We start from the raw sequence: 25551 nt of genomic DNA, 5'->3' as shown, positions 1-25551 counted from the left end.
CTCTCCCTGGACCCTTGTGAGCACCCCCAGATCCCCCAGCCTGTCCACTGCCTCACTCCAACACTCATGCTCAGCACAGTCCTTGCTGCTGCTGCTCCTCTGACACCCAGGCCGTGCTAAAGCCACAATGGTCACAGTGACAACAGCTGTGACAAGTGACACAGCACCACCGGAGGCTGCGAGGGTGGCAAGAGAGCAGCACCGGACACCGGGCTGCCGTCTGGTGTCCATGGCCGTCTGTCCGGTGTCCATGGCCGTCTGTCCGGTGTCCATGGCTGTCCATCCGGTGTCCATGGCTGTCCATCCGGTGTCCATGGCCGTCTGTCCGGTATCCATGGCTGTCTGTCTGGTGTCCATGGCCATCTGTCCAGTGTCCATCGCCGTCCATTCGGTGTCCGTGGCTGTCTGTCCGGTGTCCATCTCTGTCCGTCTGCCTCCTGACACCTGCTGCGGGTGCTGTGGGAGCTGGGATGGCCCCAGGCACACCCTGGAGCTCCGAGGAGGAGCAGGGCCGGGGATGGCGACTCCACCACTGCCCCGGGCAGTCTGAGCCGGTGCCTGGCCACCCTTTCCGTGAAGAAAGGGATCTGGGGGTTTGAGATCCCACATACACGCTCCTTCTGGCACGAGGCCAGCACAGCAGGGAGCACTGCCCATGGCAGGTCCCCTGCAGTCCCTGTGGGTGCAGATGCCACCTGCAAGCCCAGTCGAGCTCAGCAGTGAAGGGTTAAGTGCCAGCCCAGTTCTGCGGGAAGCTTTCCTCTCCTCCTTGCCAAGGTTTAAATTTAGTCCCTGCATGAACCCAGAGGACGTGGGCATCGGGTTGCTCCAGGACTGGCAGTGCTGGGGAGCACCTGCTGCTGCTGCTGTTTCATGGCAAAAATTCCCCCAAAAGCTGGGACTGGGCTGCACCAGCAATGCTTGGGATGGGCAAGCTGCAGAGACCCTCATGTCACCCCAGCCACCCCACCACTGGCTTGGAGTCTCCCAAAAGAAAGACACATGGTTGCAGTCCTTTGCTCAGCTCCTGTGAATCCCTGAGGTGCTCCATGCCTGGGTTGATGCCAAGCCTTGAGGTTGCTCCTGGCTGTTTGGATTAGATCTGGGGGAGCTGCTACCTGGGGTAGGGTGGGTTTTGGGGAAAGCCCGGTATGGACACACCCTTGCTGTGGCGAGCGGTGGCACCGGGAAAGGAGCCGTGGTGAGGATGGAGCTGCAGCTCGGGATCCTGCCGTGCCCTCAGCACCGGGGACGGGACATCCCCAGGGGCCCTGCAGGTCCCCCCGCGCCGGGGCAGCCCAGGCCGCTCCACGGGATCACAGCCGGGAGCTCGGGGGGCGGGGATGTCCTGGGACCTGTCCTGCGGTTTGGGGACAGCGGGGCAGGATGAGGGGCAGGGATGAGCCGGCGGCCCCCGGCAGGTCCCGAGGCTGGGGGCGGCGGTGGCATCCCTGCAATGCGCTTGGCATCGGCTGCCCCGGCTGGCGCTCGCTGTGTCCATGTGATCCGGGGCTTGCTCTGTGCAGCCGCCGGGACGGGGACGGCGAGGGAGCCAGAAGGTCGAGCCAGCGGCCCCGGCACAGCGGCCCCAGCCCCGAGCAGGGTTCCCCGGCACCGGCTGAAGCCCCAGGCCGCCCCCCTGCCACCATGCCCCGCGGGAAGAGGGAGCCGGTCCTGCTGTCCCCCGCCGAGCTGCCCGGCGCCCCGGGCGAGTGTCCCCGCGCGGGTGGGGACGGCCGGCGGTCCGCCGAGGAGGAGGAGGAGGAGGAGGAGGACGGACACCTCCCGGGGCTGCCCCGAGACGACCTCACCAAGAGCATGTCGAGCTCCTCCGTGTCCTCCTACCACTCCGCCCTATGCTCGGACGGCACGGAGACCTTCAAGGACTGCCTGGAGTTCCTGGACGAGGAGGGATCGCCCGGCCGCGCTGCCCCGGGGCGTTGGGCTCCGGCGGGGGCCCCTGGCGTGCCCCCACCGCCCGGCCCCCTCGCCCGCCCGCAGCGGGCTCAGCTGTCCAGCGCGGCTAAGAATAGCCCAGCGCAGGGCCAGGGGGGCAGGATGGGTCCCCTCGGAGGGGACCGGCAGCCCGTGCCGGCCGCGGCCGCTGGCGGAGAGCCGGCCGTGCCCCGGCAGCCCGGGGCGATGCTCGCCGGTGCTCCCAGCGACTCGGACGAGGTGGACGGCGAGGTGCAGGCGCTGACGGCCAGGGCTTTCCGCAGCCTCTCGGGGCTCCCCGGAGCTCGCCTCGACATGTGCAGCTCCCACACCTCCTCCAGCCTCTCCAACTCGCTGTCGGAGGACGGCGGGCGGCCGCGGCGGTGGCCGGCGGGTGCCGGGGAGCCCCGGGGCGCGGCGACAGCTCTGCACGGCAGGGTGGGCTGGCCTTTCCCCGCCGGCGTGGACGGGGAGCTGTTGGGCAAGGAGCAGTTCGAGTGCGTGGACGTGGAGCTGGAGAGCGGAGAGGCCAGGAAGGGCCACGGCAAGAAGAGGACGGTGCCCAAGCGCCAGATCCTGCTGAAGAGGAAGGAGAGGAAGGAGACGGGCTTTGGTCCCCGGGGGAATGGCCCAGCGCCCCAGCCCCCTGCCAGGAAGGAGCCCCCCAGCAAGGGCAGAGCCGCCGGCGAGGACTTCAGGCTCAACTACCAGCAGTTCATGAAGGCAGCGTCCCTGGACGCCGGCACCGACAGGACCAGGGCGGCCTCGAGCCTGGTGAAAAACGTCCTGGCCAAGAAGATGCAGTTCGAGCAGCGGATCAAGATGGAGCAGAAGGGGCTGCGGGGCAGCTCGACATCCTCGGGGCCGTCCTCTGCCGGCACTGACCTGCTGGGGGATGGTCTGGAGGGCAAGTCCAGCTCGCTGTCCCGCTCCGACTGCAGCTTCTCGGCCGAGGACCTGCGGGCCGGCGGGATGCCGGTGGCCACGGCGGCCGTGGGGAACACCTCCACCGCCACCCATCCCACCAAGGGCGTGGTGCTCAGCGAGGCGACCAGGGAGACCGTCTGCAACCTGAGGAAGACGTTCAACGAGCTCAACCAGAGGATGAAGTACCAGGAGGTGCTGGAGGGCCGCTGGCTGCCCGCGGCCGCAGAGGAGCACACGTCGGAGAGGATCTGCTACCAGCGAGCCCGCGCCTTGTTCGAAGCCCAGCCTGGGGTGGGGAAGGTGCTGGACATCGCCCCGCGGTTTGCGAGGGCGCCGAGGCCGTGGCCCAGCTTGAAGGAGAGAGCCATCGGCCCCATCCACTCCCAAACGCTGCCCTTCAAGGCCGAGAGCCGGGCGCTCCCCGCCACCCAGCCGCGCCGCCCCTTCCCCTCCTCCCGGGCGCAGGAGGCGAGGACGCTGCCGCAGAGCCAGCCGGAGAAGCCACCAGCCGCGCCCCGCCGGCCGCCCAGCCCCGGCATCCCGGCACGCCGGGGGTCCCCGCCAGCCGCGCCCCCCAAGCCAGAAGAGAAGGGGAAGGGGCGCGTCCCGCAGCCCCGGGACGTGCGCAAGCTGGTGAAGAGCAGCTACAGCCTCAAGTTCGGGACTGCCGGCGCCTCCCGCGGCACCGCGGCACCGGCGAGCAGCGGGGAGCCGCCCGCGGCCACCCCTCTGGTCATCCACTGCACCTCGGTCCGCCGGGAGCCGGCGGGCGAGGAGGCGCCGGCAGCCCCGGCGTGTGCCGAGGGGCCCGCAAAGCCCCCCGGCAGCCGGCCCGCGCCCTCCCACAGCTCCCCCATCAACATCACGAGGGTCCAGGCCACGCGGAGGGGCGCGGCCCCCACGGAGGAGCCGCCGGCATCGCCCCCGCGCCGGGAGCGGAGCGAGCTCCGGGTGCCGCCGCGGGCGCCGGGGCCCGAGCGGGTGCCGCACGTGGAGAGCCACCTGCACGTCCTGCTGGGGCGGCCGGCGCCAGCGGCCAGCGAGAGCCCCCCGGCTCGGAGCAGCGCCGTGCTGCGGGCGGAGAAGACCGTGCTCCTGCCTCCGCCACCGGCCAGCCCCGCGGCGGGGCAGGAGGTGCGCGGCCGTGGTGGCACCAGAGCGCTCCACGCTGCCGAGGGGCCGCAGTCGCTGCGGCAGCGGCACAGCAGCGGTGACAGCCGGGACCCCCGAGCCGCAGCCCCGGGCGGCAGCAGCGCCCTGCGGAGCCCGCAGCCTGCGGAGCCGGCGGCGAGGAGCGCGGCAGAGCCCCGGGCCAGCGAGCAGGAGCAGCCCGGCGGCCGGCGGGTGTCGGTGGGCAGTGGGGACTCTGCCGGTGGCACCGGCCCCGCCGCCCCGCTCCGAGCCGGGGACAGCAGCGAAGGCTCCCCTGGGCGGCTGCCGGAGCAGAGGGAGGCCTGGGAGCACCCACCGCACCGGCTGGCGGCTACAGAGCCCCACCCGCCTGCTGCCCCGGCAGAGAACTCCAGCTACTTGGCAATCCCCGAGAGAGCCCCCAAATCCACGCTGATGCCAAAGCTACCCTCGGTCCCCAACCCAGGCCCATCCTTTGGGACCCCCTTTGTCCTCAGTTTGTCCAGCGCCTCTTCTGGGGCTCCCTCAGCCCCCAACCCAGCCAGTGCATCCTTTGGGAACTCCATGGTCACCAACGTGACCAGCTCATCCTTTGGCTTCCCATCAGCCTCCAGCCTGGCCAGCACATCATTTGGGACCCCCTTGGTTTCCAACTCCAACAAGTCTTTTGGGCCCCCCCTGCTCCCAAACCTGTGTAGCACATCCTTTGGGAACCCCTTGGTCCCCAATCCATCCAGTGCATCCTTTGGGAACCCCTTGGTCCCCAATCCATCCAGCGTGTCCTTTGGGAACCCCTTGGTCCCCAATCCATCCAGCGTGTCCTTTGGGTCCCCAGTGGTTCCCAATCCATCCAGTGCATCCTTTGCGAACCCCTTGGTTCCCAATCCATCCAGTGCATCCTTTGGGAACCCCTTGGTTCCCAATCCATCCAGTGCATCCTTTGGGTCCCCTTTGGTCCCCAATCCATCCAGTGCATCCTTTGTGTCCCCTTTGGTCCTCAATCCATCCAGTGCATCTTTTGGGAACCCCTTGGTCCCCAATCCATCCAGTGCATCTTTTGGGAACCCCTTGGTCCCCAATCCATCCAGTGCATCTTTTGGGAACCCTTTGATTCCCAATCCATCCAGCGTGTCCTTTGGGTCCCCAATGGTCCCCAATCCATCCAGCATGTCCTTTGGGTCCCCAGTGGTTCCCAATCCATCCAGTGCATCCTTTGGGAACCCCCTGATCCCCAACCCAGGCAGCTCATCCTTTGGATCCCCCTTGGTCAGCAACCCAGTCCCCACTTCCCTTGGGCATCCATCAGTCTCCAACGTGGCCGGCTCTTTCTTTGGATCCCCTTTTGTCCCCAGCCCAGCCAGTGCTCCGCTGGGAACTGGTGCCTATCCCCTTCCTGGTGGGGAAGTGCCCTGGAGCAAGCCCAGCCCTGAGCCCCCCCTGCCCCGACCCCCAGAGAGTGCGGCTGCTGCGGAGCCCCCAGCCCAGCCCCACCTGGAGGATGCTCCTCCTTTCCTCAGCAGGACCGATGGGCCCTCGCCGAGTGGGAGGAGCAGGCAAAGCCCCCCCAAGCCCTTCTCCGCCCCCGTGCCCGCCCAGCGGAGGATGCTCGTGGATCCCAGCAGCGGGAAGTGCTACTACATGGAGCCGCCGCGGCAGCCCCAGATGAAAACGCTCTACGACCCCGAGACCGGGCAGTACCTGGAGGTGCTGGTCCCACCGGTGGCATCACACACCGGGCTCTACCAGGCACCTTTCAACCCCCTGGTCATGTCCCCGGGGGTCTATGGCCCACCCTACGCACCCTACGGCGGCTTCCCGGGGCTCCCGGCACCGCCGCCCTCCGCCCCCTCGCCGCCGCACCCCTCGCTGCCGGCTGCCGACAACCCCGGCACCCCCGGCTCTGCTCCCAAAGGCGAGGGGCCGTCCCCTGCCGGGGGTCCCGACTGCGGCTACCTGGAGAGCCTGTACTACATCCCCACGGGGATGCGGGCCAGCCCCGGCCCCGAGCAGCCCCCGGCCCGCGCCAGCCCCGCTGCGCCCGAGAGGTCGCTGCTCCGGATGTGACGGGAGGGACCCGCGGGGATGTCCCTTCCCACGGCCGGGCTTAGCCCGAAGTCAGCATCACCCCGGGATGAGACCTCTGCCCACGGCTGAGCTGGCAAAGCACCGAGGGGTAGCGGGCACTGGCTGGACTTCACTGGCTCTTATGGAAACGGGGACAAAAAGGGGATTTTCCGGTGGGAGCACCTGGCAGCCCCTAGGGGGACATGGAGGTGTGGGCCAGCAAAGGGAACACACAGGTCCTGCTTCCCCCTGTCCTGCCAGTCCCATCCCAAGGATCACCCGGGCTGCTTTGCACAGGGAGGTGATGGCCTGGCCACCCCCAGCCCCACTCCAGCCACAGCTGCAGCATTGACATCCCAAAATAGTAATAAAAATGCTGAAACAGCTTTAAATCTGCTTCTTCTTCCTGTGCTTGTGTGGTCTGTAAAGGGAGGAGAGGGGTTGAGGCACTTGGAACCTGCAGTCCTGTCCATCTTGGGATGTTCACCAGATAAATCCCAGCCCTGGGAGCAGGAAGGGACTCTGCAGTGAGCCCTAAACCCCAAACCGCAGCCCTGAGCACCAAATCACAACCATAACCCCAAACCCCAGTCCTGAACCCCAGATCCCAGCTCTGAACCCCAAATCCTAGCCCTGAGCCCCAAACCCCCAAGCAGCCCCGGCCCCTGTAAGCCCACACCATCCCAGGAAGGATTTAGGTTGAGGAGAAGGGATCAGGCATTACAGGACTGAGTTAGGGCAAAAGCCTCCTGGAGAGGGGGCACTCTGCTGGAGACACCCCATGCACATCCCCCCGTTCCTGCCGCGGTCGGACGGGCCGCCCCAGCCGGATGCAGGTGTGTGCTGGCCGCGCCTCAGCGCCGCTCGCCAGCCCGGGGGGATTCACAGCCCGCCCCGGGGGATTCACAGCCCACCCGGGGGTTTCATAACACGCCCCGGGGCTTTATAACCCGCCCCGGGGGTTTCATAGCCCGCCCCGGGGGTTTATAGCCACCGCACGCCTCCGCCCCACACTTGGGGAGCGCAGAAGGATGCGGGCGGCGCTGGCAGCGTGGCTGGTGCTGAGCCTGCTGCGGGGGGCAGGGGCCGGGGACACGTGCGGGGACGCCCCCGCCACCCCGTCCCGCTCCGTCCCCGCGCCCCAGCTCAGCCCCGAGGAGCGGCTCTCCCCCCACATGCCCGAATCCCTGCGCTGTGACGCCTGCCACGCCATCGCCTTCCAGGTGGGGACACGGCACCCCAAAGGGGGCAGTGAGAACCCTCGTGGGGAGGCTTCAGCCTCGGGAGATGCTGCTCCTCTAGGGCACGCCACTGATGGATATTCCCCATCGGCACCTTAAAAAAGCCTTTTGGGGCTCCTCATGGACCTGCTGAACCATGCAGATGTGCTTCTGCCGCCAGGGCAGCACAGGAGGGGGGCAGACCCCAGCCCCGCTGGGGAGCAGGGACATGGACATGCTGCCACCCTCGCTGCCCGGATTGTGCTTTTTCACCCCAGATTGAGGAGCACCTGCGCAAGGCAGAAGGGAAAGTGGGCAAGAAGGCTCTGAAGGAGTCGGATTACTTAGAGGTGCTGGAGAGGAGCTGCTCCCAGGACTGGGAGAGGTGAGCGGGGTGTCCTTGGGATGGGGGTGTCCCTGGGACTGGGAATCTCCAGGGGTCAGAATGTGCCCAAGGACGGCGGTGCCCAGGGATCAGAGTGCCCCGGGGGTATCCCCAGGGACAGGGGTATCCCCAGGGACAGGGGTGTCCCCAGGACCATTTTCCCTCCAACGCCCCTCTGCCCGCAGTTACGGGGTGCTGGAGCTGGACGGGGAGAAGCGGCTGTCGGGGCCGGGGCTGTCGAGGCAGCAGTCCCTGAGCGTGCTGGTGTCGGGGGGACCGTGGCCGGGCAGGTAAGCGGGGGTTTGGCGGTGCAGGGGCCGGGCACTGTGCTCTGGCCCCAGGTGACTGCCGCGGCCCCTCGCAGGCTCTCCAAGCTGTGCCACGGCTACGTGGGCGAGCAGGGCGAGGCGCAGATCTACGACGCGCACCGGCGGGGCCCGGCCGCGCTACGACAGCTGCTGTGCCACGGGGACAAGGGACCCTGTGCCGGCCGCAAGGACCGCCCGGATCCCCCCAAGGCGCTGCAGAACGAGCTCTAGCCCGGCGCGGTTAATGCTTAATGCCCCGGTGACCTTCGGAACCGACTTCGTCCCCAGCGGGAGCCGACACGTGCCGGGAGCGGGCACCTTCCCGGTGTCACCTGTCACCGATGTCGCCGCTGTCGCTCGACGCCCGGCGCGGCCGTGCCGGCAGCAGCGCCAGATCCGTGCGGGCGAGCTGGGAATTACTCTGTAACCCGCGGGCTCTAATGTTTCACCACGGCGCTGCCCCGCGCGGGTGTAGCCCCAATTAAAGGAGTTAATGGCTGATCCGTGCCGGGGCCGCGCTCGCCGGTTTCACAACCCGCAGCCAATGGCCGCTGCCCCGCCCGCCGCCCCTGCCACCGCCACCGCCCGGCCGGTGACTAAAGTCCTTCCCACGGCCATAAAACCCCCTGAGCAGGGACATCGCCGCCAGGGCCACGTCGCCGGAGGATGGGGACCCGCTCAGGAGACCTGGCTCAGCCCCAGGTGAATGCAGGCGCCGTCTCTGTCCCCATCCCTTCCTCGGTGTCATCCCAGGGTGGTGGGGAGGGGGGTGGTGGCCAGGGACACTGACCCCAGCGATGGCCAGCTCAGGGTCAGGGTGCCTTGCTGGGGCTGCCAAAGGCCAGGGTGAGCCTGGGGACTGCGGTGAATCCCGGGACCAAGGGGACACCCTGGAATGCCGCGGCTGCGACTGCCTTGGGCTGCCTTTCCCGTCACCTGCAGGGGGGATTCCCCTCCACATTTTCTAGGAACAAAATATATAGGGACCAGTGGGCTTGGGAGCCCAGACTCCTCTTGGGGGTCAAAGCAGCCACGGGCTGGGACTGACAGGAAGGATGCTGGGCCATGGCCCGCTGTCACCCACATCCCTCAGAGCAGAACCCACCCCCTTTCCCATGGGACACCTGTGTCCACACTGACCCAGCTCCCCCCTCGTCCTCACTGCCAGAATGGGAACTTGGCTCCAGCCCCCACGGGCTCTCTGCACACCCCTGGGAAGGAGCTGCCTGTGGCGGGCAGGGTGAGTACCGGGGCACCCTGCGGGGAGCACCACACCCCAAATCCTTCTGGGACACACCTGAGATGGAGACCGGCCAGCCGGGACCTCTCTCATCCCTGCGGGCACAGGGGCTTCCATGGGGCAAGGTGGAGTGCCCATCCCTGCATGCAGCCCCAGGTGAGACAGGCTGAGCTGTGCCCCCACAGCAGGATCCCGGGGTGGGCACCAGGCCCTCCCAGCCAGGAGTGGACATGCTCTACAGGATTGAGGACGTGCCCCCCTGGTACCTCTGCATCCTGCTCGGCTTCCAGGTACAGCCTGGAAAGTGTCAGACCCCAAATCCCCATTCCTCATGGTGTGGGGCACCCCCAGCCCCACTGAGCGCCCCCCTTGCCCCCCAGCACTACCTGACCTGCTTCAGCGGCACCATTGCCGTTCCCTTCCTGCTGGCCGAGAGCCTGTGCGTGGGCAAGGACCAGCTCACCGTCAGCTACCTCATCGGCACCATCTTCACCTGCGTGGGCATCACCACCCTCATCCAGACCACCGTGGGCATCAGGTAGAGCTGCGGCCCCAGCGGGCCCCCCTGCCCAGCCTCGGGCCCGGGCACAGGATCCCTCTGTCCCTCCAGGCTGCCCCTCTTCCAGGCGAGCGCCCTGGCCTTCCTTGTCCCCGCCAAGTCCATCCTGGCCCTGGAGAAGTGGCGATGCCCACCTGAAGGTGAGGGCAGGGGGGTGCAGGGGGTGTCTGGCTGCTCCCTGCCCCCCAGGATCACCTCACACCCCTTCATCCCCAGAGCAGATCTATGGCAACTGGTCACTGCCGCTCAACACGTCCCACATCTGGCAGCCCCGCATGCGAGAGGTACATGGTGCCACCATCCTGCCACCGCCCCCGCAGCACCCAGACTCCCCGGCAGGCTGCTGACGTCCTCTCCTGCACCTCTCCATGCCCTGCAGATCCAGGGGGCCATCGTGGTGTCCAGCCTGGTGGAAGTGGTCATCGGGCTGCTGGGGCTCCCCGGGGCACTACTCAGCTACATCGGGCCTCTGACCGTCACCCCCACCGTGTCCCTCATCGGACTCTCCGTTTTCCAGGCGGCCGGTGACCGGGCTGGCTCCCACTGGGGCATCTCTGTGCTGTATGGCATGGGGACACAGGGGACAGGAGGGCAGGGTTGTCCAGGATGGAGCCAGATGGATATCAGGGGCACGAGTTATCCTGTCTGTCTTTACCCCCAGGACCATCTTCCTGATTGTCCTGTTTGCCCAGTACCTGCGGCAGGTCGCCATCATCCTGCCTGGCTACCGGCGGGGCCATGGCTTTGTCCTGCTCCGCATCCAGATCTTCAAGATGTTCCCGGTAGGGACTGGCTGAGAGCATCCTGGGGCGGCCCCACATTCCCCCTTTACCCACACGTGGGCAGGGGAGCGGAGCGGGAGGGACCCGGTGTGTGCCCTGCAGATCATCCTGGCCGTCATGCTGGTGTGGCTCATCTGCTACGTGCTGACCCGCACCGGAGTCTTCCCCAGCCGGCCCGAGGAGTACGGCTACAAGGCCAGGACGGACGCCCGCGGGGAGATCCTGTCCGTGGCACCCTGGTTCCGCATCCCCTACCCCTGTGAGTGCCCTGGGGCCCCCGACACCCCTTTGCCCTGTGGGGACGTGGTGCAGCATCGCCGAGGCTGGGGAGCACCCGGAGGAGCTCAAAGTGGCACCGGTGAGCACCGGCAGGGCGGTGCTGATGTGTCCCCAGCCCTGACCTGCTCTGCCCCCGGGCAGGCCAGTGGGGGCTGCCCACGGTGACCTCAGCAGCCGTGCTGGGCATGTTCAGCGCCACGCTGGCCGGCATCATCGAGTCCATCGGGGACTACTACTCCTGTGCCCGGCTGGCAGGAGCGCCCCCGCCCCCTGTGCACGCCATTAACAGGTACAGCCGGCTGTTCCCCCCTCCACGGTGCCTCACTCGCACCGCGGCATCCCTGGGGCCCGGTCAGGGATGCTGCGGGAGAGTGGGATGGGCAGCAGCCCCACCGTTGTTTCCCCAGGGGCATTTTCACCGAGGGCATCTCCTGCATCATCGCGGGGCTCTTGGGAACCGGCAACGGCTCCACGTCCTCCAGCCCCAACATCGGCGTCCTGGGCATTACCAAGGTACCGGGGCCGGGGAGGGCTCCCGGCTGGGCAGGGGGCGCGGGCACGGTCACCTGCTGTCGGTGTCTCTGTGCAGGTGGGGAGCAGGAGGGTGATCCAGTACGGCGCCGGGATCATGCTCCTGCTGGGGACCATCGGCAAATTCACGGCGCTCTTCGCCTCCCTGCCCGACCCCGTGCTCGGCGGGATGTTCTGCACCTTATTCGGTAAGTGTCTCCCCCAAACCCGGAGCGCCGCTCTCGGCAGCCCTGGGCCACGTCCCCGCAGCTTCGGGGCCCGGTGAGCCCAAGGGTGCAGGGCGGGTTTTGGGAGGAACGGGGGCTGCTCGCACCCTCACCGCGGCTGGGGCAGCCCCCGATGCCCGGCGCAGCGCGGGCGCCCCGCCTGCATCGCCGCGTCTCTGCCGGCAGGAATGATCACGGCCGTCGGCCTCTCCAACCTGCAGTTCGTCGACATGAACTCCTCCCGAAATCTCTTCGTGCTGGGCTTTGCCATGTTTTTCGGGCTGACGCTGCCAAACTACCTGGATTCCCACCCCGGCTCCATTAACACAGGTACCGCCCACCACGAATAGCGGCAATTTCGGGAGTTTGGGGAGAGACGAGGGCAGATCTCCCGGCGCTCGCCCACCACGGGGGAGCAGCGGGGAAATCCCGCTCCCCACTGCACCCCCGGCTCCGTCCCTGCTCTCGCAGGTGTCCCCGAGCTGGACCAGATCCTGACGGTGCTGCTGACCACGGAGATGTTCGTCGGGGGGACCATTGCCTTCGTGCTGGACAACACCATCCCGGGTAACTGCAGCGAGCGGGCCGGGGACGGGCAGCGGCGGGGCTGGGGCAGATTCCTGATGATTCGGAGCTGCCGGAGGTGATGGCAGGGCCGGAGGGTGACACTGGGACCCTGGTGCCGCAGGGACGCAGGAGGAGCGAGGGCTGGTGCAGTGGAAGGCAGGAGCGCACTCGGACAGCACGAGCAGCGCCAGCCTGAGGAGCTATGACTTCCCCTTCGGCATGGGCGCGGTGCGGAGGAGCCGCTGGCTGAGGAGCGTGCCCATCTGCCCGGTGTTCACCGGCTTCAGGGCCCGGGAGAGCGGCAGGGGCACGGCGGCCGCGGAGGGCCCGGACGGCACGGACGGGGGCTCGGTATGCACCAAGGTCTGAGCGAGGGGAGGGTCCCGGGAGGTCCCGCCCGGCGCCGGAGGAGCCGAGCCGAGCTCCCAGGGGACTGTCGGGGTTCGGCAGCGCCCACCAAAGCCAAAGCCAAGGCTGCTGGTGCTCGGCTCGAACGCGGGGCTAGGGAAACACAGCGCTGCTCTAGGGGGACACCCCAAGCTCCGGGGGACCGCCACCCCGTGCCATGCTCCACCTGAAGCTTTAGCCGGCTGAGGCTCGTCCAGCCCTCGCTGAAGCCGGTCAGTCACATCGGAGCCCGCCAGAGCCCCGGGGCCACCAACTCCCACCCGGGGCCACGGATTTTCACGCTGTGCCCTCGGCTCTGGCACGGTGACCCACAGCTGGCACAGGCTCTGCATGGGGCAGTGTCCAGGCCAGCGTCAGGATGCCTAACTTAAGATGACACATTAAAAATTATAAAATATTCAAGTGCACGTGCCCCGCCAATGTCTCTGCTGCCTCCTGCACCATCCCTTGTCCTTTGAGCACTGCAAAGGCGTCAGACCTTTAACTCCTCCTCGGCTGCCAGACACGGAGACACGCTGGAATTCTGCCAGGTGGGCTCTGCCTGAACCTGGTGCTGTGGGAGAGGCAGCTCAGCACAAGCCCTCGGCAAACCCTTCCTGCTCTGGGGGCTTAGGAGCGCTGGCTCTGTCCCAGCCGTGCTGGTGACACTGTCCCGTGTCACCGGGCTGCTCAGCTGCGCACACAGAGGTGGCTGACCCCCAACGAAACGGGGTCAGGCCAGTCCCGGGCCTGGAATTAGCACCAAAGTTGAGCTGAGGCAGCATTGCACAACCCTGTCACAGCCCCGGGCGGCACCTTCGCACACTCGCTCCCCAGCATGAGCAGGGAGAGAAGTGAGAAAATCTGTTAAAATTGAAGATGAGGGAAAAAAACCCCACTCCAACCTAAAATAAACCCCAAGGGATGCAAATACAACTCCTCCCCACCTCCCATGAGCACCAGCCAGGCTCTGAGCCCCCTTTTGGCTGCTATCCTGGTGCTGGTGCCGAGCACGGTGTCACAGTGTGTGTGACATCTCTCTGGCCAACTGTGTCCCCTCCCATTTGCTTGTCCCCCCAGCCCACCCGCTGGGGCTGGAGCAGGACTGAGAGGAAGCCCGGGGGCAGTGCCAGTGGTGCTCAGCACTGGGTGCCACCAGCTCTGCTACTGTCACACCCCAAACCCAGCGGGGCTGCCAGGGCCAGCAGCAGCCCCTCCCCAATGAATATCACAGTGCTGCGGGATGCAGGAGAGGGATAAACGCAGTGCCAGGGGAGCAGCCGTGGCCAGGCTGGCTGCTCCACACGCTGCCTCCCGGCTGCTGCACGCAGCTGCCACCACCCCCAGGTGATTGATGGTGGCCAGGCCAAAGCTTGTGGACGAACTGCAGGCAAGCAGGACTCGCTGGTGGAACTCTCACTGCAGACAGAAATCAACTGTGTTACTTGCTGACCTTTTTCTTTAGGTCCTCGAGTCTGAACTCTCCCCAGGTCAGTCTCCAGGAAATCCTGGAGAAGTCTTGCCGGCTCTAGGAAGGCCAAGCTCTCAGCATGGGAAGGGAAGGCAGTGCCAGCACGGAGCTGGGGTAACTCTATTACCGCTCCGCACAGCAACAGCAGAAGGGGCTGGTGCAGCTGAGCTCGCCCAGGAGGGAGAGGCTCTCTCTGGAGCACGAGTGCCTGACACAGCCAGGTGGCTCTGCCGCAGGGCAACATCTGTGGGATGGCCTCACCTCACCCTGCCGGTCCCACAGAGCTGCAGCTCCAGCCGTGCCCCTTCATTTAACCCTGGCTTAAAAAAGGAGATACTAACAGCGAGGCCGGGCTTTCCTGAGCGGGGCCTGGGCTTGATCCTTGCAGGTCCAGCTCAGGATATTCCATGAAGCCAGAGTGGATGGGGCTGGAGAAGCTGCTGTAGCCAGCACTCGGCTCCAGCTCGGGGCTCCTGTGCCAAGCACGAGGCAGCAGCTCCTGAGTGCCCTCAGTGCTCCCAGGGCCAGGCTGGGAACAACCACAGGGAAAATGATGGGAGAGTACGGAGTGGGAGGAGAGGAATAAATTCCCTTCCCTGGAAGCATTTGAAGCCAGGTTGGACAGGGCTTGGAGCAGCCTGGGACAGTGGAAGGTGGCCCTGCCCATGGAACTGGATCTCTGCAGTCTCTTCCAACCCAGAACAGTCTGTGATTCCATGAAGAGTCCAGCTTCAGCCAGGATCCGGGGCCATCGGGCTCCACAGTGCCAGCCCTGTCCTGCACACACTGCCAAGCCAGTTCCCGTGCCAGATGCCCAGTTATGAGACAGCCACCACATCAGTTCTACTATTATTTATTTTTTTAAATATTTTTGAAAAAATATAATTTTTTTACAATATTTTCAACTTAAACACTATTCACACTGAACACGTATGGCAGCTTAACCTACCCAAATATGAAGTTTAAGAAGCCAAAACTGTTCTAGCTTTATTAAAAGAAAAAAAAAAAAAAAACAAAAAACCAAAAAAACAGAAAAGTTGTTGTGCTGTAGACTATTGTGTAGTGATGATTAAACAAAGCAAGGGAAAAGCACCACTCAAATCACTAATGCTGGGGGGGTTTGCCTGGTTAAATCCAGCTGTGGGAAGTCGGATGCTGAGGGTTCCATAGGCAGTGCTATGTAGGGGCCTGTTCCTGGCAGGAACTGAGATGGATCTCACACCTCCCTAACAGCACGGGAAGGGAAGGTTTCTGACATGATCACACACTGCAAAGGACAGGGAACTGCTTCCTCTCAATCGTCCGGATGTTAGTGCAGGAGCTGAGATCTACGACTCTGTACAGGTCTGTGAGATTTGGCTTAAGCTCACGCTGCTTCCAGGATCATGATGTTTTGTAAAGGGGGAAATTAACATTAGTAACAACACTGATACCTCAAAGGAAAGTTAGCTAATTTGCATAACAATCAGATCTCCTCACTTTCACTTGGAAGTTAAGGCATTATCAGGTGCAAGCTAGCACCAGTTAACTCATCTTTAGTTAAAAACAGACCATTCACCGCAAATTCCAAGTCCTGTTTTAAAAATCAGAGTCTGCAGAAGGTTTTATTAACATGGTACTTTGTCTCAACTTGACTGGTGCTTCTTACCTCACTGCCTCCTTCGCACAGAGCCAGGGCCCAATTATGTTTCCATTAAACTTTTGACAGATTTACTTAATAACAGTCTCAGCACTTTTATTGAGCATGCAAGACTAACAAAACTTTGGCAATGCATAAGTGTAACACAGTGACAAGAAGAGAGAGCTTTTACAATTAAATCTTCTAATACTGGCTTCACAGTGTGGAAATTGTGCTACATCCACCAAAAGAGGGCCCAGTCTACTCAAATGTTTAAATACTTCACCCCAGGAACAAACTCCTTCGCATTTGGATTCAGATTACTCTTGACCTGAGGAAGGGAAGAACAGAAGTTGAGGTGAATCATTATTTTCAGCTTCCATTTTCAAGCTCAAGACAATTAGAGGTAAAGGTTTATGGATGAGTAACAATCAGGTGTACAACAGGCTTCTTACACTTAGCAGCAGTCTGCAATTCCCAGAAAAGCCTATTCCTCTGTGCTACTCTAAGTTATCTAACAACCTTCCTTAGCTCCACCTGAAGTTTCAGTTGGATGAGGGCTCAGGGAATAAGCAGCAAACCACAGACATGCAGCAAACACAGCAGCTTCCCCTCATGCTGAAATAGCCTTTTCTCAAGTTGAGCTGTTAAAACGTGCCATGAGGTTTCAAAATTTTGCTTATTTAAGCAAGAGGTGACTTGTTCCAGGAACTTCAGCCACTTCTGGGAATTTCATGTGTATGAACACTGTATTGATTTTTTACATGTCTCTGTCTGTGACTCCCTGTCCTACCCCTTGGCAAGCTGCTGCTGCTCCATGTCCTGCAGTTTGAGGTGGGCACCAGCAGCTTCAAAAGGAGCTCTTTATCACCAAGAAATGGAGAATTAGGCTTTTCTGATCTTCATTGAGACTGAAACTACTGTCTGCAGCTTTTCAGCTTGGAAAAGTCGGGGTCTGCGTCTGAATCTCAGAGCAGTTGTGTGACAGGATGGTGTGGGGTGTGTGCTCTGCACAAGGAACTTTGGATTCTGTGAGGGAAACAATCACAGTTTGGCTGCTTTCCCCTTCCCTAGAATTGTTGCAGGGATCTGCTGTAGTTCTCCCAATCCCAACTAGACCCTGGGACGGGGCTCAGACCAGCCCCAAGTGTCAGTGCTGGCAGATGCCCAGTGACCCTTTCGCAGCCCCAGCTCCACTCGGTGCCCTTCTTTCACAACATCCCACCCACTCCTGGATTGTGCCATGGGCTGGGAAAGGCCCCACGTGGCTATGAAGAAAGCCACCAAATAGGTCACATCCACTGAGGACACATCCTTCTCACCCACCCTGCACAGGCAGACAGGGTTTAACAGGCTCCTTCTGCTGGAAAGGACTTTCTCTTGCCATAAGCAGCAACAAGCCCCAGCCTTGCACAAAGACTTGAGCTTTAGAAACAGGATGGGAAGCTGAACCTACCACCAGATCCTCCAGCGATGAGCTGTCACTGATAACAAGGTCATTGAACTGGTCCTGGATTTGATCCATTGTTTGTGGGAGATCACGGGCTGGAATAAACCATTCATGCTCCTCCTCCTCTTCCAGCATCTCCTGGAAACAGCGCTCGATGAATTCTTCTTCCCACAACTCCTCTTCGATCTGTGCAATGAAAAGAAACTGCTTCAGCAAGAAATCCATTGTGAGCTCGTAGGGGTTTTATTCCCAGGTGTGTGCACCCAGCTGACCTTCCCAGCTATCCAGAAGCACCCTAGCCCAGCACCATGTCCACGCAGCAGGAAGGACACCGGTGCTTTGTGCCAGGGATTGAGGTTGCAGCTGAAAGGGAGAGGCAGGAGAACCCCCCCAGCCCCTGCTCTTTTGTTTACAGCTTGTTATGAACTAAAGGAGGAAAATGTAGGTCCCAAGCAAAAATTTCAGCTGTACCAACTAGTCTGGACTGAGCTTGCTGCAAGTATGAGGAAGGGAGTTGTGCCAACACACAGAGCCAGGAAACACTCCCTGGAAAGTGTCCTGAGGGACTCCTGGGGAAAAAATAACCCCTGCCTGTCACCTGGAACACGCAGCCTCTCCTTGGCTATCAGTGTGTGCCCACCCACTGTGCTCTCCTTGGGAACCCCACTGATCCCAGCAGCTGCCAGGAATGCAGCCCTGCTGTCCTGGGAGCAGTACAAACCACCCCATGCAGAACTGACACACAGTGCAGAGATTAAAGCAGTTTTCCTTGGTTGTTCAGTAAACGAGCTTTGGAGGGAGTTCATCCTACAAATTTTCCATGTCCTGCATCAGACTGTCTAAGAATGGAAAAATGATTCAGGACAGATTTAGAAGTTCACTCAGTGGAAGCTCAAACAAGTTTTCCCATCTATCCTTCACTCTGAAATCAAACACCTCCTCAGTCCAGGAGTGGAAATTCAGTTACCACAAACACCAAACCAGAAACATTAACACCAGATTATCAGGACTGTTGTGCAATCTGGGTCCTTGCCCTTGGGGCAAGCACATTCATGAGCTCACCTGGTGCTCTGGAGAGCAGGGACTCAATCCCACATGCTCCGAGCCCCGCTCAGGCACTCCAGAGGCAGCACAGAAGGCTGACTCAGTGGTTCCCCAGAGCAGCACTTCAGCCTGGGTGGCACCTCCAGGAGGCACTGCCTCCCTCCTGCTGTGGGCACACAGCCACAGGCTCTCCTGTTACACAGGGCTTGCCCAGCTCCAGGGGCTTGGTTACAGCCCTGTACCCCTCCATGGCAGCTCCAGCAGTGCTAAATAACACTTAATTCCCCAAATAATTGGAAATTTGGACTGCCTGTTTTTATTTTCCAGCTCCAGTTTAACTTGCTCAGGCTCCCAGAGGGCTGTGTCTGCAGCAGCAGGTGACCAGGCTGCCGCAAGTGTTTGTCTGTCTGAGCATGACCCTCTCCCCTCACACTCCCACCTTTCCTCTGTTTTAACAATGGAATCTGTGCCTGAAAAGTCATGGCACAACTCAGCTCCTTCCCAGAGAACTACAACCCCGTATGCTAACAGTGGGACAGCTCCCTGGGGAAAAAAGACACCAAATGGAAATAATGCATAAGAGAAGAGAGGATGGAGGTTTTGTGAGCAAACCTGACTCTGAATGAGTTCAGTGCTGTTAGCATCCTGAGGACCCCATGTTGGAGCATAGGCAGCAGTTATGGAGAGCACAGAGCAAGCTGGGAATGGGAAAGGGGTGTGGAAAGAGGGGGGCTGTTCCCAGTCTCTGGAGCAAGACAGAAAACGGTGACAGAGGCAAGGCAGCAAAGGAAAGTAAGGCTTCTTTCCCACCTGGTGGAGAAAGGAGTTGTAAGATTCAATTATTAAAATGAGCAGCTCTGTCACGCAGCACCCTGTGGAGCAGCAGGGCTGCTCCCAAGGCAGGTGTGCACCTGGAATTCCCCAGCTCAGCACCGGGACACTCGGCATGTCCGCACACGAACACCTCCCGGGCCAGCCCTTCCCAAGTGCCAGGTACTTCTGTCAACTCTCTTTTCTCCCCTCCCTCCTGCAGAAGCAGGGAATTAATGGATTAGGACGTGCTGCACTTCCTATATTTTCCACCAGGACTACAGAAGATCAGCATTTACCCGTTTGTTCCCCAGGATCACTCCAGAGAGCCAATCTGAAACTTCCTCTCCGAAGGACAGTCAGTAGTGGAGCCCAGCCCTGTCCCTTCAGCTGGGAAGTGACAAAGGACAGAGGAGCCACTGAAAGCAGGGAATGACTTGCCTGCCTGTTAAACTCCTCCTCGTTCTCCATCCACATGTACTCGGCAAAGGGGTTGTCATCCTCGTGGGAGTGCCCGTTGATGATCACATCCTCGCTGATGATGCTGGGGCTGGTACTGCTGCGACTTGGGTCCTTCATGGCTGCCACTCCGATCCCAAACCTGCAACTGAGGGGGCAGCAAATAAACACCTGCAGATTCCTCATTCCCTGCCTCTGCACAAGCCCAGCCCAAGGGAAGGGAGCTGCACCTGCATTTGGAGGCTCCAGCAGCCTTGCCCCGACTGTAGCAGAGCTCTGAGATCACAGCAAGGAACAGCAGCACAGGCACTGTTGCCATTGTGTGCGGATCCCAGGGACAAATTAATTTCCCAAACTGAACCCCACCAAAGCCAAGCACCATGGCCAATGAAAAGTGACAGGAAAAAACAGGAAGCCCACGTACTTGCCAGCAGGAAAATATTTCACCATTCAAAAGGAGAATTTGTTTTTCAAAGCACTTTTAAGTGTTGTGTGTGATGGCACAAGCCAGGTTTCACAGCCCTTTCCTGCGGGGAAACCCTGCAGGGAGCAGAAACCATGAGGAACTGACCCTGCAGAGGGCCACCTGGAGATCTGCGTGTTCCGAGGTGACACAACACTGCTGCCCTTCCTGTACCATGCCCAAATACACAGATCAACACTGGAAAAGCTCAGGATTTGGTGGATACTAATACTGGCAATATCAGTTTTCTTTAAACAGTACGCAAAGCCAGGCAACGTCTTTAAAAAAAAGACCTAAAAAAACCTGACCAAAAAAAAAATCCATGACTCAAGTCAAATTTGAATGTTTTTCTCATGTTAAAATTCACAATGAAAGCTGCAGCAGTGAGTGAAAATATTTTAATTTTATTATCAAAACAACACTTTAGCTCGTTGTCTGCATATCAAAGACTGACTTCCTCGGAATCAAAATACAGCCTTGTTGTTATTACAGTACAAGGGCTTATACCCAGCACCTCATATTTTCCCTTTGCATTCCAGTTGGTCCTGTTATCTAGGGAATTAATGCAAGTTTTGGTTCAAAACTCTTGATAATACCAGCTAAAAACGTGCCACGTCCGAGTGACCAATTAAGAAAAGCACAAAGAAGAAGGAACCTGCCTGGCTTGCTGTGTTCCAGGTTTTTCAATCAAAGGCAAACCCCAGCACGGAAGTCACTGCAGCTCCCTGGGAAATGACACAAATAGGAGCAGATCCCTGTATTCCACCGTGTATTCCACCGGGGGAAAACAGGTTCTTTTTGATGTTCTTTCAAAACAAACTTGCTGAGGATTACTGGCAGCATTTACATAAAACAGGAAAGGATGTTGTGTTTAACACCCCAATTCAAGCTTGAAATTGCTTTAAGCCACTTCAGCTGTTCTCAGGCCAACACATGGGATGGAGTACAGGAAATAAAGACTAAAACACCTAATTTCTTCAACCCTCCTTCCCCCCATTTTTACTGACATGTGTTTTCAGCTTCTCTTATGTGGAGCTAGTCTTGACATTACTATTCTCCTGAAAGTAACTGCCCCAGCAGTGAGGAACTTGGGCAGCTTCTGCACAAAGGTGACTGTACCCAGACAAGTCCAGAATGGTAAAAATAATTTAAAAAGCAAACCCAAACCCAACAAACCAACCCTACTCGTTTGTGTAAAAGCTTGGAAGGTTAATTTGTTGAATCATAGGCCAGCTTTCCCATTTCTGAAGCCTTCCCACCAGACAGGAGCTCCAGGTTTAGGAGGGAGGGAGGGAAGTCCAGCTTGGACCCAACCAGCTTTGTCCACCACTACCCAAGGATGATGGGGATGATCTTCGAGAAGGCTCAGCCTGAATATTTGAAGTTTATCTGACAAAGCCCTCACACCATTCATGCCTTTCCCACAGAGAAACATGCCCACACTCATTCATCCTGCAGGAACACTGGAGATGCCCCAGGCCGGTCCCTCACTCAAAGCACTCCTGATTTAATTTTCTGCAGCTTCCAACAGAACAAATAAACCTTCCAGAAGAAATAAACCTTCCTATTTCTCACTGCAAGACACAGAGCAGCTTTCTGTGCTCAGTGTGGGGACAAGCTCAGTCTTGTTTCACCAGTACTGGTACAACCTTTTCAGTCAGGGAATTCTGAGGGGGAAAGCCAAATGCCACTTCAGTCTTGCAAAAAGTCCCAATCTAAGCAGGCTGCTGCAGGAAACAAGCCCCAGTGCCAGGCTACACTGCTGCTGGGAATAAAAATAACCCGTTTTCCATCTGGGAGTAGGTGGGAAGCAGAGGAGCTCAAAGCTCCTCACTCTAGAAGAGGAAATATAACACTGGCAGCGCTAAGGAACAGAAAACAGGGAGAATTCTGCCACAGTTATACACTGTGAGATTCTGACCCAAGCTCCTCTGGGATTTTGGTGTGGAGTGGGGGTGGTGGAGCAAACATGTTGCAAGTGCATAAGGAAAGACACTAATAAAAAATAGGATTTTTATCTTAGGAACGAAGACAGAAATTAAAAATCCTGTAACAACAGGCTTCCAGTTAACCCTGAGTTGTTTTCGGTATGCAGCGTGGAGCTTGTTACTACAGAACATCACTAAGGACCATTAATTCACCCACTTCCCTGAATTTTGCTGCAGTTACAGTCGTGAAGAGTCCTTGACCAACCATCATTAAAATTCAGAGCTTTGTGACTGAAGAGTCTGCATTTAAAATCCAGTCACGAAAGAAGATTATCCACTGCCTTCTCTGGAGGTGAGGTCAGGCCTAATTCCATGCAGCAACCCCAAGTCCTTACCAAGTAAAAAAATTACGATATTTACTTTAAGCACCCCAAAATAACACGTGATAGCTTTAGTGGGAGTTTGAGATTAAGGGAAGGTGTTTAGAACAGCTCGGGCAAGAGTCAGTGACTTGTTTATCACCCCGAGATTCCTCCTGCGAGTCGGCAGCGCCGGCCCAGCTCCTCCTTATCTATCGAGATTAGCACATGGCTCTTATCAACGGAGCTGATTATAACCGCCTAATAATCATACTCGCCTAATAAACAGATTTCTTAATCAAATGCAGGCGGGACGCGAGCGCTATCTGATCTAAACGCTCCCAAGGGCTGCGCTGGAGGTTACCGAACGCAGCCGCCTCCCCCGCGCGGGGCCACGGCGGGGGCTGCGGGAGCAGCGCCCCGGCAGGGCCGGGGCCCCTCGCCGGGCAGCCGGACCCGCTCCGGGGCCATGTTTCGGTAACAGCCGAACGGCGCAGACGCTGCGAGCCGATGTTGTCGGTACCCCCGGGTGTCGGTACCCCCGGGTGTCGGTAACCCCGGGTGTCGGTAACCCCGGGTGTCGGTAACCCCGGGTGTCGGTAACCCCGGGTGTCGGTACGCCCGGGTGTCGGTAACCCCAGGCCCCGCCGCTCGGCCGCTGCGCGGGCGGTAACGGCGCGGGGCCGCCTCCCCCCGCCCCCGCTTTGTTCGGCACCAGCTGCCCCCGCAGGCCCCGGATGGCGCTGCAGACAATACCGAGGGGCGGCCCCGCCGCGGGGGGTGGAGGCCGCGGCCCGGCGCCGCCTCAGGGGAGGGGGCGGCGCCTTCGAGCCCCCCGCGGCGGTGCGTGCCGGGGGTCGCCCCTCCGCCTCTCACCTGCGGTGCGCAGAGGAGCCGCCGCTCCGCCGTGACCCGCCCGGACCCCACCGGTCCCGCTCCGTTCCGCGCTCGGCCCGGCCCGCCCCGCTCCGCCACACACCGCCGGACCTGACGTCACTTCCGCCAACGCTAGGCACCGCCGGCTCCGCCCTCTCCCCCTCGGAAGCGGCGGCGGCAGGCGCGCGCCAGGCCGCAGCTCCGGCGGAGGGGCGGCGCACTGCACGCCGGGACGCGTAGTCTTTTCCCTACTCCCGGCGCGCGGCATGCCGGAAGTTGTAGTCCCGCACGGCTCCTGGCGGCCATTTCGCGCGGCAGCGCGGGGCACGCTGGGAAGCGCAGTCCGCCCGGGCGGCCGCCATCTTGTGGCACCGGCGAGGAGGGGGTGGGGGCCGAACACCCCCGCTACTCACAGAGGGATGACCGAACACCCCCAGGGCTCTCGGAGGGGACCGCGAACATTCCTCGTTGGCAGGCACCCACCTCCGAGGCTCCCCCAGCCTCCCTCGGGACAGCGGCTGACCCAGGAGTAGGCCCCTCGCCTCACGGAGGCAGGGGATAATGGAACACTGGGGGAGGAACACTCCTGTACACAAAGTGGTGTTTCTACCCAGAGCTCGTGCGTTTTTAAGGCTCTATATCAGGAAATAGGGCATAATGTAGATTTTTTTTCTGACTACGTGCTGAGACCTCAGCTCAATTTACAGAATAGGTTCGAAAAGCCATTTTTGTTGTTTTGCTCCTCCTCTCCCTTCTCCTTAGGGGAAGGTGGGAACGCCCCTCCTGCCCACAGCCGCGCCCCGCTGTGCCCTCATTGTGCCCATTCACAACCTCACAAAGGCACAGAAACCAAACACGGATGGAGTTAAAGCCCTTTGATCCATCGGGCTGGAAATGCAAAAGCCCAAGTGTGTTGTTAGTTTATAATGATTTTATTAGTCACCATTACTAACATGTTCCCAGGGCCCAAGGGTTTCCCATGCAGTCCATCTAACACTGCAAAATACCCCTGCAAGCGTCATCCTTAAACAATACTGTGCTCTTGCTACTCTTATTTCCACAATTTCCAACTCTACACATCCAGCAGGATGTGGTTTTCTCATCTCTAAGAGGCTTCCCTTTCTACTCACTCGCCACAGCAATGGGACAGCAGCCTCCAGGTTACTCCTTGCAGAGTTACTCCTGAGATTTGTGCCCTAAGTGCAGAGCCCTGTATTTCACACTCACCCTTGTGCTCTGGGATTTCCCTCACCCTTCACAGCGCACAGCACTATTCCCAAATAAGCAGCCCATGACACCAACGCGTGTCTGGAATCTGTCTTCAAGATCAGGTTTTCCTGGCACTTTTGCCTCAGAAATTACCTTAAGGACTGTATTCTCCCCAGCCTCTGCATGGGAACAGAAGACACTTGGCAGAATGAGCGGGTTTGATTTAATTTCTGACATGTAACAGCATCCTTACATTTACAATCACTCACACCTGGGAATTCTTTATGTTTAGGCACTAAACATGATGCAGATATTTACCTATCCTCAGGTCAGCACTCACACAAAGTACAAGATCAGCACAGGTATTAGCTAACAAAAGGCTTCTTTAAAAACTGAATGTAGCATTTCGATACATTAATCTTAAATGCACATTGTAAGGAAACTTAAGAAGACCTTTGAAATAAATTATCTGCCACCCTCAGAGAGAAGGGGTGCCTGGTCTGCAGCCAAGGCAGAGGGACGCCACAGCCTCTCTGTGACAGGTAAGTGACAAATGCCACCCTAACGGGGGCTCCAGGTCCACCCTTAGGACTTAGTTCTGCTCCAAGTGCAGGGCTGCCAGTGCCTGTGATTTCTTTCAGGGGCCTCAGACAGCTTTAAGATTCTATCAGTGCCTGACATTTAATCCATTTCCTACAAACCCAAACACCACTTTACACACTAATGAGAGTCGTGTACAGAGCAGTAACTGCTCTCTGTACAGCAATGAGTCACTGTATGGTAAGACTTTAATTTGGATCTGCTATTTAAACAAACCCTGCACTGGAGCTGCTCCTCAGCACTTCTCCCCTCTCCAGGGGCCCCACAGAACCTGCTGCCCTTGCTGGAGGTGGTTCAAACTCTGTGAGGGACTGTATCCCGGTGGGTGAGGGTGCAATACAAAGTCACAGCTGGAAAAACAAGTTCTCGAGGCTTGACTTGCACGTAACACACTATCCTGTGTCTGCTGGGTGTGTCTGCTTAACAAACGACATAACTTCATCAACACTCAGCCTCCTCTGCATCCCAAATCCCTTCCAAGCCCCAAATCCTCACTGGTGGAGGCTCAGGCTGGAAGAACTGGTCCCAGTCTATTTTATCTGCATGAATGGGATATGGCTTCAGCTTTGATGAGAACACTCCAAAATTCCAGAAATAAACGTGTCAGCAGAATATACCTACCAGGGTTTTACAAGTGATACTTTAATTTGTTTGGAAATGCAAGAAGGTTTAGGGAAGAGAAAGAAGAGTTATGCAGGAAGCTGCTGAAGCACAGGTGTTAAAAACATGCGCATTTTAAAAAG

The 25551-nt window shown here is 59.7% G+C and overlaps 4 protein-coding genes across 5 annotated transcripts; 3 read left to right on the top strand and 1 right to left on the bottom strand.

The window, feature by feature from the left end:
- The first annotated feature begins 1119 nt into the window (after positions 1-1119).
- Positions 1120-6384, top strand: PROB1 (proline rich basic protein 1). Its single transcript, XM_063413117.1, has one exon. The coding sequence runs from the start codon at positions 1387-1389 to the stop codon at positions 6055-6057; it is 4671 nt and encodes a 1556-aa protein (XP_063269187.1). The 5' UTR covers positions 1120-1386; the 3' UTR covers positions 6058-6384.
- Positions 6385-7061: 677 nt separating this feature from the next.
- MZB1 (marginal zone B and B1 cell specific protein) lies at positions 7062-8467 on the top strand. The gene is made up of 4 exons (XM_063413705.1): positions 7062-7280; positions 7556-7662; positions 7848-7952; positions 8027-8467. The coding sequence occupies exons 1-4, from the start codon at positions 7089-7091 to the stop codon at positions 8199-8201; spliced, it is 579 nt and encodes a 192-aa protein (XP_063269775.1). The 5' UTR covers positions 7062-7088; the 3' UTR covers positions 8202-8467.
- SLC23A1 (solute carrier family 23 member 1) lies at positions 8451-12932 on the top strand. Its single transcript, XM_063413278.1, is given in 16 exon segments — positions 8451-8596; positions 8599-8672; positions 9139-9210; positions 9396-9500; positions 9591-9748; positions 9821-9909; positions 9986-10053; positions 10149-10330; positions 10431-10551; positions 10654-10810; positions 10972-11119; positions 11238-11343; positions 11420-11549; positions 11754-11897; positions 12039-12134; positions 12256-12932. Coding segments are annotated over 16 exon segments (2031 nt in total). The 5' UTR covers positions 8451-8463; the 3' UTR covers positions 12504-12932.
- A 1897-nt stretch (positions 12933-14829) lies between these two features.
- PAIP2 (poly(A) binding protein interacting protein 2) lies at positions 14830-23157 on the bottom strand. Of its 2 annotated transcripts, none has more exons than XM_063413510.1 (4): positions 23000-23157; positions 19356-19521; positions 17067-17246; positions 14830-15941 (listed from the first exon to the last, which is right to left on the bottom strand). In XM_063413510.1, the coding sequence occupies exons 2-4, from the start codon at positions 19491-19493 to the stop codon at positions 15876-15878; spliced, it is 384 nt and encodes a 127-aa protein (XP_063269580.1). In that variant the 5' UTR covers positions 19494-19521; positions 23000-23157; the 3' UTR covers positions 14830-15875. The 2 variants fall into 2 exon arrangements, with proteins under 2 accessions (XP_063269580.1, XP_063269581.1); XM_063413511.1 differs by having other exon boundaries at positions 19356-19515; positions 23000-23137.
- Between the last annotated feature and the right edge of the window lie 2394 nt (positions 23158-25551).

Source organism: Prinia subflava, chromosome 16 (assembly GCF_021018805.1).
Source record: "Prinia subflava isolate CZ2003 ecotype Zambia chromosome 16, Cam_Psub_1.2, whole genome shotgun sequence".
Classification (NCBI taxonomy): domain Eukaryota; kingdom Metazoa; phylum Chordata; class Aves; order Passeriformes; family Cisticolidae; genus Prinia; species Prinia subflava.
Note: the sequence above shows the minus strand (reverse complement) of the source record. Positions and strands in the feature narration are given on the sequence as shown.